The following is a 14,135-nucleotide window of genomic DNA, read 5'->3' as shown; positions in this document are numbered from 1 at the left end:
GAAACCCTAACCAAGACTGATCTTTATGACAGAAGATGGAGTAGAATTGAAAACTTCTTTTAAATAGAGATAAACAAAACACAAAAAGAAAAGGAAACTAAGAAATATAATGTAAACCAGAGCAAGCATACAAGATCATGATGTTTGGAAGATTCCAAAAACCTCCTAAATAGTCAAACTAATCCACAAAGAAAACACAAAAAGAGAGAATTGCTAAATAAGATTTCAAACCACAGTCAGTGCGTTTATTATAATACGTGGAAGTTCTGTGAAGAGCAGCAGAGGCCTGGGATAGTAGTAACCACTCTTGAGAAGACCCGGAGCCAGCAGGTCCTTAGGGCCTGTGCAATCCTGGGCTCCTGGCTTGGCTTCTGTGTATTAAACTACAATACTCAGGGTGCACTGAATCTTCAAAATCCAAACCCAGGATATTTTGAGCATAACAAGGGATAAATTAATGGTGTATTATAAACCCCCTGAATTATACTTGAGTCATTCCATTGCTGAATAATGAGCCCTTGTTGATATAAGTCAATAAATAAATAATAAACAAAAGTTCTTTGCAATAGAAAAGGATAACAGCTGTGCAAGATACAACAGAAAAATCAGTATTCTATGAAAAGCATATGAGTAACAGATGCAAGAAATAACCAAATGGATGTCAGCACTAGTGGGGAAAAGACGGATAAAATGTTTACCTAGTTGTAAAGCATCCCTACACGTACATACTCTAAGGGGAAATAGTAGCACCTGCTAGTTTCTGTGGTCTCTACTGCCTCCATAGTTGGCATCTACCTACTGGGGTGGCATCACTTAGCACTCAGTTGAGAAGAGACAGGGCTCTCATTCACTGTCTCACTACTAGAGAGTGCACTGCTAACAGCATACCCAAACAAGAGCTAAATTCAGTTGGCTTGCAGACAGTGGAATAACTAAGGAAAGCCCCCCCCCCACACAAACCGTAAACCAATAAATCTGTGGGCAAAATAATAGTAAATACATAGTTGCCAAACATGGAGAGAAAATCGATGTTTATTTTAACACGGTAATTATTAACAACGTTTAGCCTTTCACTTCATAATTTCCTAAGCTGACAATGGAAAACAAACTCTCTAATTAGGTATTTATATTTCTTCTTGTTTTGAAACAATGCTGTTACTTTAGAGACTAAAGCAAACACTTGATGTTTTACTCATGTTAAAGACTTCAGGGCAGTGGGCTATGTTTGTCTGCCTGTTTAATTTTTTTGTTGGTCACAAGCAGCTGTGAGCCCGTTCCACCTTGTTTGGAGGTCAGAGAGTTTGAGCTTATTTTGTTCTTGCAAAGTTGTTAACAATGGGTGTGGCTACAAATGAGAGATTCTGACCTACGTGAGGTTAATTAGTATTTTGAGTGTTGAAGTAGACATGCCCCACCTGGACCTAAGGTCTGAGAATTGAAGTCTATTTACCTTGAGTCGTGCTAATGAAGCCTGTTGCCTTTCCCCAACCACTTTAGAGTGAAGTACATACGTGTGGAATGATAAACAAGGTGAGTTCAGTATTCACTGAAAGTCCCTCTCAACGCTGTCCTATGTTTCTGTCTCTTATTTCTCCTATATCTCTATTCCTTTTGCCTAATAATTCTAATCCTCACGCTCCTACCCTGGAACGTACGAGTTCAGCCAAAGCTGGCTTTTGACAAATTTTTGGGAAGATTATAGTAATATATTACCATGCTCAGATAAGTTTCCCCCTTTTTTTGAAATACAATAGAAATAAAACCAAATTCCTGGTAAAGTATTCCAGATGGAAGGAAATAGTCTTGGGTATCACATCAGCCTGGGTTCAAATATTCAATTCCCTTCTACTAACTATGCAAGCTTAGTTAATGAGTTAGTTAATAAAATTCCCATGGTTTTCCAAATTTTTCTTCATGTGTATAACAAGACACAATATATAAGTCAATGATTGTCTCTTTTTGAGTGATCTCTATCTTTTTTGATTATTCTCTCTCAGTTTTGACCCGCCAGTACTCTCTTGAGTTTACTCAATACATTTATCAATGTTAAAATTATTCTTGACTTAATAGTCTCTTTATAGTCAATAGAACATTTCATATTCTATCCAATCAAGTGTTTAGAAATTCAAATGTCTTCAGATGAGAGTACATAATGAACATGGCCTAGAGTCTAGAATGAGCGAGTGAGTTCTGACTAGCCCTTCCCCTCTTCTACTTGAAGAGAAGGTTTCCTACGAGGTTCACAACAAGGACCTCTGGACCCAGTACTCCTTTACTACCTCCATGAGCATGTCACCGAAGCTGCCACAGAAGTGCCCACCTTTTAGATTCAGTTAAGACAAATACATGTGACAAACTCAGAGTTATTTCTCAGAAGTTGACATGAGCCTTCGAGAGAGGAACTTCTTCCCTCTGAGGTCGGAGATTACAAGGCCTCTGTGAGCTACTACTTGCCTGTAGTCATTTTTTCCACACATGGGAAGAATTTAATGGAGAATTAAGCCAAAGAGAAGAACAGTGGAGATCAGAGACGGAAAACACACCAGCAGAAGCATCGGACAAATACTTGCATTCTATTATATCTGAAAGAAGAATCCTCTGTTTAAGTTTGACCCTGTCACTTGAATCTGAGAGAGGCGTCGAGTATGACATCAGTAACAAAAGGAGTACCAAGCAGACGACATGGTACTCATGGGCAAGGTAGACGAATAAGATGGTTAACGGGAAGCTGTAAGCAGGCTCCTCGCCATCATCACACTTCCTGGCAAATAGCTCATTTCCTCACTTGCAAAAGGATGACTAGATTAGATATCACCTGAAGTCGCCAGCATCTTTCAAATTTATGAGTTGGTAATATTTATAGTATATATAGTTTCTGTGCATGATTAAAACTACTCCAAGTGCAGAGCCACTTTCCTGTTCTGTGAAGGGAGATATTTTCCTGCAACAGAGCCATTTCCTCACAAGTTTCTGTGTGAAGCAGGAAAAGAACACAAAGAGTGAACACATTCCCAAAGACGGAAGACTTAATACCATTTCCCAATGAAGGAAGAGAGGATCTTAACTCCAGGATAGGAATTAATGTGCGAAAGCTTGGCTGGTGTCACCGCTGGGTCCTTACCTGGGCAAGGCCTAATGTTACACATGATGGTTTCCACGGCATGCCCCTCACATGGCCGCCCGCCGTGCTGAGCCGACGGGTTACTGCAAGTTCTGGTCCTGGTTTGGTTGCCATGCCCACAGCTTCTTGTGCATTCTTCCCAGAAACTCCATTCTGACCAGTGACCATCCACTGCAGAAAGGTGAAACCGTTACACCACCAGGAAAATTCAAATGGCAAGCACTAACACCGGGGACAGCCCAAAGTTAGGGAACAGAAGTTTGAGTCTATTAAACACCTATGGAAGCATACCTGGACACAACTTCTTTTGACAGTGTCGTGTCTCTGAGTCTGACCCCTGGCAGGGCCTCCCACCATTGGCTGGAAGTGGGTTGTTGCATTGTCGGCTCCTCTTTTGGATGCCTTTTCCACACGTGACACTGCAGGACCTCCAGGAAGACCACAGAGAAAACCCACCATGCACTGCAAAGAAGACATTGCATTGTCCTAGGTTTGCAAGTTTAACCTCATTGAAGTCACACACTGCATGTAGAGTTGCGTGTCATTGTTGGGGAACAGCTATGGAAGATTTCCTTTAGGGGTTAATATCTAGAAATAACTATCTAGAATAACTCAATAAGTTAGATTCCCTCTTAGATCCTCTGCTGATTCATGTGGTCATGGCTATGGAAAAAATAAAAGATTATATATATACACATATGTGTATATATCATATACATAATTTTTTCTGAAAGCTTTTGCTTAGTTTTGGATGATAATTTATCTTATGAATGATTATGAATTATCAATGATTAGCATGGCATTTGAAGACTCAACTGTGTTGCTTAAATCTCATTCGTTGATAAATCATAAGGAGACTGGGTATCTGAGCTGTCTCAGGTTCTGCTTCCTACTTACCTTGGACTATGATGGGCACTCTGACAAGGACAGAACCCATCAGGTTTCGGGCTACACATTCATATTCAGAGGTATCTTCTTTGCGAGCAGCAGTGATGTACAAGGAGCTGTTAGACAGCACGGTAACTCGGTTATCCCAGGGGATGGGGTGCCCTTGGCGGGACCATGTGATGGTTGGCTGAGGTTCACCGGTTGCTTGACAGTCCAATATGACTCTGCCACCAGCATCCACAACAGTTTCCAGGGGTTCAAGAGTGATAATGGGAGGACCTGTGAGGAAAATAGATAGTGGCTTTTAGTTGTGAAGAAGCTATGTTAATATTTTATCTTATAAAATGTGGTGACTTTAGTTTGAAAAGAATGATAGGACTTTTGACATTTAGTAGTATGAACTAGTGGGGTTTTGGCTTGGGCAATAAGGTTTGTGTTTGCATAAATTGATAATACACAAAGGGAAGAAGATCTGATGGGAGGCAGTGGGGGGTGGGTAATGATTTATCTATTTTTTAGGACACTGACTATGAGGAGTCTGTGAGACACTCACATAAACAGGCCTAGATGGAAGGTAGATTCAGATATATTCACATAGAAATCTCAAAACTGAGATGCTGGTGAGGAATGTGCATCTGTCTTCCATAATTGGATGAGATGGCTTCAAAACAGAAGGTGACATGGGAAAAAGATGACGAGACACAGAAAGCATGTGAGGGCATTAAGAAATGGGCAGAAGGCTCCTTTGCAAATGATACAGAGAACTGAGCACCAAGGAATCAATGGAGAAGAAACAGGAATCCTAGCAACGAAAGGAAGGAGTTTCGGGAGGAGGGAGAAGATGTCAGCATCTGGGAAGGAACAGCAAACCCAAGTGAAGGTCCTGGAAAGGACCAGATATAAAAGGAGTTGAAAGCAGCTGCAGGCAGGATGCTTATCTCTGTATCATTCTACATGCTTGCAAACTTAACTTAGGGAGGAAGATCTTGAACAGTGTTTTAAAAATTGGGGACGATCATTTCAGCAGGGAGAAGGTACCTCCATTTTGTGGAGATAGAGCTGGCATTTCTATGACCAGATGCTTGACCCAGGGAGTGGGGTGGTCATTCACAAAGTTTTCAGTGCATGCTAAAGCCTATGCTTCTCTTTCCCCCAAGAAATCTTGGTGCCTTTGCAGCTGAACAAGTGAGTGGAGGGCAGCAAGGACATTGTGGAAACAGCGGACCATGGGGTGACCACACAGTGATGGGGAGGCTGAGCTAGGAGAAGGCAGACTTCTCAATGACACTTCGGCATGGCAGTGGCCTATTTTATATACAGAAATGTGCATTGCTATCTAAGTGTAAAACAAAAATGGAAGCAAACATGTTTGGTTGTAATACTTATATGCTAGTGTTTTATAATGCATTATGGACACGTCTTTAAGAAATGTCACGTTCTCACCTTAGCTCTGCTGTCTCAGTAACCATCCCATGGCACCTTGCTCTTCTATATGTATCATATAGAACATAGGTACCAGGCGGAGTCATTCCACTGATTCACCATTCGATACATTCTCACATCCATATAGACATGGACCCTGCTTTCATTTACTTCCTCATATTTAAATGACATTATGTATTTGCAAACTGATACCAAATCAGCAAATGCCTTGGGTTTATCATTCACACTAAATGCCAATAAAGTTACTAAATAAGCTTGTCTGCTCATGATACCAAGGCCAAGAAAATTATGCAGTTGAACTTAGAATTTTAATTCAGATACCGTAGGTATTTTTGATGCCTATACAGCTATAATGTAATACAAATATAAAGTTCCATGTGTACATATTTCATAGTCAAACAAAGCACATCATTTATGCCATCATTAATCAAATGGGAATGTTTTTTCTCAGTGAAAACACTGCTCTGTGCTTTGATCTTAATGTCAATAATATCTTTGGCCTTTTTAGACTAGCTGTCAAGATTTGTGTGTTAGCTGATCTGATGACGTTTTTCTTGACCTGGGTCAGCGGAGCCTGTCATGTTTCTCTAATTTTGCATGTGCTGATTGCTGATAACATTTACTGAGGGATTCTATGAAGAATCCATTTAGAATAAACAGTTATTTCATGAAAGAGGGCTGCCAGTTCACCTTGAAGCCCTTTTGAGCTCCGTTAAATTACTCTTTATTTCAATACATATTTTTCTTATTATTGAAAATATTTTTTTCTACTGTAATATAGTTAGTACATATTTTAAAAGCACATAAAATGACCCCTTTGTGAGCATGTGGCAAGAGTCTGGGGAACCACAGAGAGCACTTACTGTTGTCAAGGGGTTTGCCACCAGAACACGGTGACTGTAAACTGTGGGTGTCACTTAAGAGCAGAAAAGGATTCTACAGAAGTGTATTGGTGTTATGGCTCATGACCCTGCTCCATTATCTCCAGGAAAGGAGACTAAGCACAATGTGGAAGTTACTGCCAGGTTGCAAGTTTAAAGGAAATGCTCCTTCTTCATTAGGCACCGCCCCCTGCTGTGTTAGCTGGAGATGGACGGAACGGCTTACTCTGCAGAGTCAGGCTCACGCTACGCTCCACCACCCCGGCCTCGTTGGCAGCCACGCACGTGTAGTCGCCAGCATCTTCATTCTGTGGGAATAAGTGTGATAATGAGAGCAGAGGTCTGCAGGGCTCGCCACTTTCTCAGTGCTAAGGGAAAGCATTTTAACAAAAATAGAAAACCTCACCCATGTCTAAGCTTATACATAGGCCGAAAAACGAGGAAAAAGAAGATTGGGGAACAAAAGAGAATTAAACTTAAAAATTTTTATACAATATTGAGTACTAGGAAATCAAAGTAAAAATAGCATCATTTTGTTACCACCTCTTTAAAATCATGAAGGAGAAATATAAATGTGATGGTTATGGCCATCTTAAAATCCATTAAACCAGCCAGTACAAACAAACCAACATTGACTTCTAAGTTGAGCTTTTGAAAATGTATCAAGCTGGGCTCCTAGGGAATTTGAAATTAAGGAAAGTAAAAAATTAATTTACTTGTAATAATAAGCTACAGACTTCTATACATTTGTACATATATGATATAGAAAACATGTACTGCATGATTTTACTTATTTTCAGTACCATATATGTGCTTAGCTTGAAGTTTCAATATATTATCCATATGGAAGTTTTTAGGAGACAGCTGGAAATGGGACTTGGAAGTCTCAGGGCTGAGGCTGCATATTTAGGACTATGAAGTTGTATAATTGAAAGACTTTGCAGAACATTAACAGTGGGATTTGAAGAGTCTTGAAAGTTTGAGAAATACTAATAGTTGAGTAGAAGGAAAAGGCACCAATGAGGAAAACTGAGACTTAATATGACATCAATTCAAATAAGAAAAAATCTCAAAACTGAAGTATTGACCAACATCAGCTAATATTTAAAAATCAGGAAAATAAAGCCTGAGAAAGGTCCACTGGACTAGAAAATTGCATTTTAATTGTTATTTTAATTAAGAATGAAAGCATCTAAGGGCTCACCAAGTGTGAGTTAATGAACTGTTTATACTCTAAAATATTTAGCTGAATCACCTCTTTACACTCCTTTTCTGAATAATGAAGCACTATCAAAACCTTATATATGTGTTAGTTTCCTGTAGGTGGAGGCTGCTCATTTGTTTCCCAACTGTTCAGACTTGAATTAATCACTCAGAAACTAAATTAATTACAACACTGCTTGGCCAATAGCTTAGGCTTCTTATTAACTAACTTTTAAATTAACCCATTTCTATTAATCTGTGTATTGTCACAAGGCTGTGGTTTACCAGGTAAGGTTTTGTTCTGGTGTCTTTCTCCTTTGGCAGCTACATGGCTTCTCTTTGATTCTGCCTACCCTCTCTTTCTGTCTCTGTTCTGATTTCCCACCTGACTTTATTCTGCTAAGTCATTGGTTGAAACAACTTTATTTATCAACAAATAAAGTAACACAAATACAGAAGGTCATCCCACATCAGTTTCATGATAAAATTTATCCTATAATTTACTTATAAACCATGTTTATAAATTTTGATCTTGTTCTAAAATAGATTTGAGAATTTTATCTCCTAATATTAAATAAGAGATCAATGATTGGGAAAAAGCAACAGAATAATCATATTGCCTATATTTATTTGAAAGAAAAACAGCATCAACTTGTATTACTGCTTCATAGTTTCAAAAGGATTTAGTTGCTGAGTGAAATAATATTAAACATATCATGGAACACTGTTCATCCATAATAAAGGCTAGAATCCTGTTATTTGTGATGAGACAGATGGAACTGGAAGCCATTATCATAAGAGACACACATCAGGTACAGAAAAATAAGTACTGTGTGATCACACTCTTAGAGGGAATTCACAAAGTGAGAGTAGAATGGTGGTTGCCAGAAGCTGGGGGAGTGAGGAGGAGGAAGTGATGGGAAAAAAAGGACGAATGAGTACTGGTTATGGTTAGTAAACATAAAAGATTCTGGTGTTTTATTGCACTGTAAGGTAAATGCAGATACAAAGCAAAAAGCTAGAAGAAAGGGCTTTAAAGATCTCCATCACAACATCTAATAAATGTTTAATATGATTAAAACATTTTACAATATACACAGATTGAAACACCTCATGCTATACTATTATTGATAGGTACATTATTCTTATACATCAGTTAGAACACACATTTAAAATATTTAATTTTAACTAACAAATTTAAAGAAGGAATACACTAGCTTAGATTTCATGGTTTTCACAGGATTATAGAAATTTTTCTTCTCTATGCCCACCTATGAAGGGCGCTGACGCAAGACATAGCAATGTGGATTGTGTCAACAACTCCAGTGAGACCTACCACGGTGCCGTAGATGGCCAAGGAGCCGTTACCCAGTTGTTGGATCCTGTGGTTAGTTTCTATGTCGGCCCCCTTTCGGCTCCACTGGATGGTTGGGGCAGGGTCTCCTCTCACCTCGCAGTTTAGGATCGCATTGCCGCCAAGTGGTTCAATCCAGTTAGAGGGGTAGTCTCCTTTGAAGACTGGAGGCTCTGAGAAGCACCATAAGACAGGCAGAAGAGAAAAGCTGGGGCTGAGTTCCTGTGTGGCTTTTGACCCACACAGTCATAATTTAGCAATGAGGGGAAAGCTGCTTTGAAATGTCTTGGGTTTTCCAGAACCATAACTCGTTTGAATCCCCAGGTAATATTATCAATTTCAGTTCTCATACAGGGACGGCCCCACTTCATGCCAATGATCTCCTTATTTACCCTTTTCTTACTTGGTGTGTGCTGTGCAGTGTGTGTCTGTGAACACACGTGTAAAGGTGTTCTTGTGGTTGCGTGTGTGTGCAGCCCAAAGTTAACGTCATGGGTCTTCTTCAATCACACACCACTTTATGTATTGAGACGGCATCTCTGTCTTAATCTGGAACCCACCAATCCTAGCTGGACTCCTTGCCAGCTTTCCTCTGGATCTCTTGTCTGTCTCCTGGGTGCTGGGCTTGTAGGTGCCTGACACATCTGCCTGGGTTTTTCGTGGGCTCTGGGCATCCAAACACGCATGCGTTCTAATGCCTGAGGTGCAAGCACTCAACCACCGAAACATCTCCCCAGCCCCTTTCTGCCTTTGAGCTGTTTTTATTTTCTACTCTCATGAATCTATACATGTTTATGACATTGGAATAATAAACTGCAGTCATGTTGTATTACTTCATAGTGAGGAAACAAACTTTCATTATGAATAAATCACAAAGCGACCATGGACGGCTTTTACCTACCTTTCACGTAAACAAATCCAATCGCTTTCACAAAGCCAACGCTGTTCTCGGCTGTACACACGTAAGTGCCCGAGTCCTCCGTTGACACCCTTTCAATAACAAGTTCACTGTGTCCATTGACACTGTCAAAGTGGGCTGAGGAAACAGATTAGGAAACAACACAGATGCCTCTCAGTGACCTAGGAAAATGTCACAGCAGCGTAATATTTTTCAGGTTAGATTTATGGGCCAGTCAGCAACTGAACCATAACCGGACAAGAGAGCCCTTGCCACACAGCCTCCCTTGAGCTATTTACTATGTCTATAGACACTCGTTTGAAGAACCCAAACAGCCCACGGAACAGGAAGAGAGAATGAAAACAAACACCTCTGAAAAGCATCTTAAAGTGTTCCTTTCATCTCAGCCTGTTGCTTAAAGGAGGATCATGATGGCTCTGAGCTTCAAAACCCTTTCCTGCAGAAATATGGCCTTTTCCATTCCATTTATCTCACCACCAGTTTTCTTCCCAAACAGTTTACATCAATGGTGGGCACCCCTTTTCAGTTGTAATTCAACTGACTTGGCAGATTGTGGGAAGTCATGAAAATATATCCCCGGTAGGTAATAACAACATCATGATCAAATGTAAAATAACTTAAACTTCCCCATAAATCATACATGCTGAGGATGTAAATATTTACAAAGAGGCTATAATATTTGGATGAGAACTTTATACGAGCATGCTAATCTTGAAACAGCCCATACCAAATAAGTTGCCGCCTGATTATGTATGGCTACTTTGTGGGCATTCTCTCACTTCGCTTTAAAGAACTCATTCAACTGTATTAGGTGGGAAAGTAAGCTTAAAAATGGAAATAGCAGAATTAGTATTTACCTGAAGAAAGACGTTTCGATTCCTAGACATTGCTTTTCTTTACCAAGGCATAGTATGCTATTACTAAGATGATGTAGTTGATGAATTTCAATCATTCACATAATTCATTATGACAAAAAAATCTCAAGCTGTTATGCTACTGCTTCCCTAGCAAGGCCTTTGGTAGATGCAGGTCAGAACTCTGAGGACGGACAACTACTCATTTCTGATAGTATCTTTATACTCATTACTGAAAGCATCTTCCGTGAAAATCAAACAAGGTTATATACACACATACATGCATGTAAACAATGAAAAGAAAGCTCTGAATTTGAAAGAGAACAAGAAGTGGTATAGGGAAGGATTTGGAGGGAGGAGAGGAAGGGGAGAAATTATGTAATTATATTATAATATCAAAAATAAAAGAATCCACACAAGTAAATAGACATGTGTCCTCCAGGGATGAGTGGTCTGGGGTTAGGCACTAACAACACTCAGAATACACAGCGGCTACACATTTGCTGTGTCGATTAACCTCTTCTTTTCTGAGATTTATTCACCCAGTGCGATGTACTGGTACTGTGTTCTCTGTAAGATAAGTGAACATGCAAGTCTCTAGCAGCAGCCTCTTAACCCACTGATGAGCAATGCACGGGGTCCTTCAGAAGTAAGTTTAGAAGCCAAAGATACAATACTGTCTCCTCTGGGGGAGATGGTTGTGTTGTTGTTGTCAAAAGTTTTCCTTGTATCCTAGAATGTATAGTTTTGTGATCCACTTATCCTTTCAAAGGAATAAATAGTGCATCTGTAGTGAGGAAGAGCACATAATTTTAAAAATCTGTTTTTTGCCCTATTCATTTGCTTTATTTAGTGATGTCTCCTATAGCACAGGCTGACCTTAGCTCACCAAGTAGTTGAAGATGACCTTGAACTCCTGATTTTCCCATTTCTCAAGTGCAGAGATTGTTATTTCACAGAACAGAAGGAGTCAACTCTATACTTGTAACCCCTCAATGACCTCCAAGAGGATGTAGAGACTGGGCCACACTGCTGAGTGGATGCAAGCATTCTAATGGGAAGAATGAAACCACCAACCTGGAATAATATTGTTGTTGAAGGTCCATGTTAGTTTGGGCAATGGGATGCCGGTGGCTTTACAACTTAAGCGTAGCTGTTCTCCTTTATTTAATGACAGGTCTCCAGGAAGTTCAATAAAGGTGGGGAGGGAATGAACAGTTAGCGTCACAGTGTGTGTATCTTCACCAGCGGCATTGGTAGCAACACATGTGTAGGTGCCAGAGTCCTCCAGCTAAATAAACACAAGTTTTCCAAGTGTTAACGCGTTACAACCTCCTGCACAAAATACAGTTTCGGCACTTCTTCCCCCAAGAAGCGTTCTTACCAAATGGCAATTTAAATTTCCATCTTTTAGCATAAACCACCAAGTGAGATTCTGCATACTGTAATTTGAAATGTGTGCTTTTAAGCATAAACCCATACCACACAGAACTAGAACAATTATTTCATAAGATCTTAGAAAACACCACAAGGTCTGCTGCTCTGCAACATACTAAAGGAGAAAGAACCCTAAAAGGTGGTTGGCATCTTGACAACATAGTGGGCCTTCTGGGTAATGGGACCAGAGACCAAAACCATCAGAGGACATGGTGGGATGAAGGCCAAGTTCCCAGTGATTCTGGAGTCTCCCTTGCTGAGTCCTGTGGTCAACATCATCACTCATTATACTTGACATGTGGGCAGTACTGAATTTGAGTTTGAGTGTCTTTCCTTCGATATCGCTCTGATAGCTTCCCAGCTAACACTCGGCTTTCTCCATCCATTCCTGTGGTTTCCCCTTAACATCAATGCCTTCATGTTCACTTGTGAGGGACTCAGTCTTGGGTTCTCTTTTAGTTTTGCTCTGCACTGAGACCCTTGAGGATCTCATCTAGTATCATGGCTTTAAACACCACTCACATGCTGATGATTTCCAGCTTCTCAAACCCAGATTTTATTTAAAAATTCTAGTCACAGCAAACTCGTTAGGATTTCTGCTTGGATAACCAGCTGATATCTGATGGCTGCAGGTGCAGCAGGGGAGGCCTGGGTTGACATTGTTCCTTCTCTTGCCATCCACCGTCATCTGCATTTTCTTTCTTTTTTTTTTATTTTTATTTTTTATTTTTTATTTATTTATTTTTTTAACTTTTTTTTATTGAGAAAAGAAAAAAAAACAAATTTCCTCCTCCTCCCAGCCTCCCATTTCCCTCCCCCTCCTCCCACCCTTCTCCCCCTCCCCCCACTCCTCTCCCCCTCCCTCTCCAGCCCAAAGAGCAGTCAGATTTCCCTGCCCTGTGGTAAGTCCCAGGTCCTCCCCGCTCCATGCATTTCTAGGAAGGTGAACATCCAAACTGGCTAGGCTCCCACAAAGCCAGCACATTACGTAGGTTCAAAACCCCGTGCCATTGTCCTTGGGTTCTCATCAGCCCTCATTGGGATAAACCTGGACTCTCTGAGCATGGCGTCATCTGCATTTTCATTGATGCTGTTTTAGCCTCCCCATTGCTCAGACTACTGGACTCATATATTTGAGTCCTCCTATGCTTTCACCTTCTCCAACACCAAGAAAAATCTTCCATAATGTGCTGATTTCAACTTCAGAACCCCAACTTCTTACCCGGCTAACATTCAGCCATGAGTTCTGCCATCTGACTTCTGACCTTCTTCCCGCACCCTTCTGCTTCTAACCTTGCATCCCTGCTGTACCTTTTCATCACCATGACTGTGCTAGCTAGCTTCAAGTCAACTTGACACAAGCTAGAGCCCTCTGAAAGGAGGAGACATCAATTGATAAGATGCTACATAAGATCCAACTGTGGGGCATCTTCTTAACTAGGGATTGAGTGGGGGAGGGATGAGACTATTGTGGTGGTGCCACCACTGAAGGAACAGCTTGGTGGTCTTGGGTTGGTGGTCTTGGGTTCTGGAAGAAAGCAGGCTATACAAGCAATAATGAGGAGGCCAGCAAGCAACGCCCCTCCGTAGCCTGGGCAGCAGCTCTTGCCTCCAAAATCCTGACCTGTTTGAGTTCCCATACTGACTTCTTGGATGATGCACAGTGATGTGGAAGGATACGCCAAATAAACCCTTTCCTTCCCAATGTGCTTTGGTCGTGGTGTTTCATAGCAGTAATAGTAACTCTGACCAAGACAATGACTGATTCTAATTCTTCAGAAAGACAGAGGAAATAATATCATTCCCTGGCTGAAACCTGAAAGGGATTCTGATTCTCACTATGAGTAGGAAAAATCCTTGTTTTGTTATCTCCCTGATGGTACCTGGTGAGGCCTTCATTTTCCTCTGATTCCTTTCTCATGCCTTTTCTTTGCTATTACTGGCTGCCAGTTTCTCAAACATACCTGGCTCATTGTCACTTAAGCTCTTTGATGTGTCTCAGTACCTAAATAAACCAAGTTGCTCAAAGAGAAGG

The 14,135-nt window shown here is 40.6% G+C and overlaps 1 protein-coding gene across 1 annotated transcript in view; it reads right to left on the bottom strand.

The window, feature by feature from the left end:
* Positions 1–14,135, bottom strand: part of Hmcn1 (hemicentin 1) — a 441,231-nt gene that overhangs the window by 35,491 nt on the left and 391,605 nt on the right. Inside the window, exons 83-89 of the mRNA XM_041662626.1 lie at positions 11,741–11,954; positions 9,792–9,926; positions 8,873–9,063; positions 6,560–6,641; positions 4,019–4,288; positions 3,413–3,583; positions 3,122–3,292 (exon numbers count right to left, since the gene is read on the bottom strand). Of these exons, the coding sequence (XP_041518560.1) occupies positions 3,122–3,292; positions 3,413–3,583; positions 4,019–4,288; positions 6,560–6,641; positions 8,873–9,063; positions 9,792–9,926; positions 11,741–11,954 (1,234 nt within the window). The remainder of the gene's footprint in view (positions 1–3,121; positions 3,293–3,412; positions 3,584–4,018; positions 4,289–6,559; positions 6,642–8,872; positions 9,064–9,791; positions 9,927–11,740; positions 11,955–14,135) is intronic.

The sequence above is a fragment of the Microtus oregoni genome, unplaced genomic scaffold, assembly GCF_018167655.1.
Source record: "Microtus oregoni isolate MIOR12 unplaced genomic scaffold, Mior012 000013F_ref0000133, whole genome shotgun sequence".
Lineage (NCBI taxonomy): Eukaryota > Metazoa > Chordata > Mammalia > Rodentia > Cricetidae > Microtus > Microtus oregoni.
This window is presented reverse-complemented; position numbering and strand designations above follow the sequence as displayed.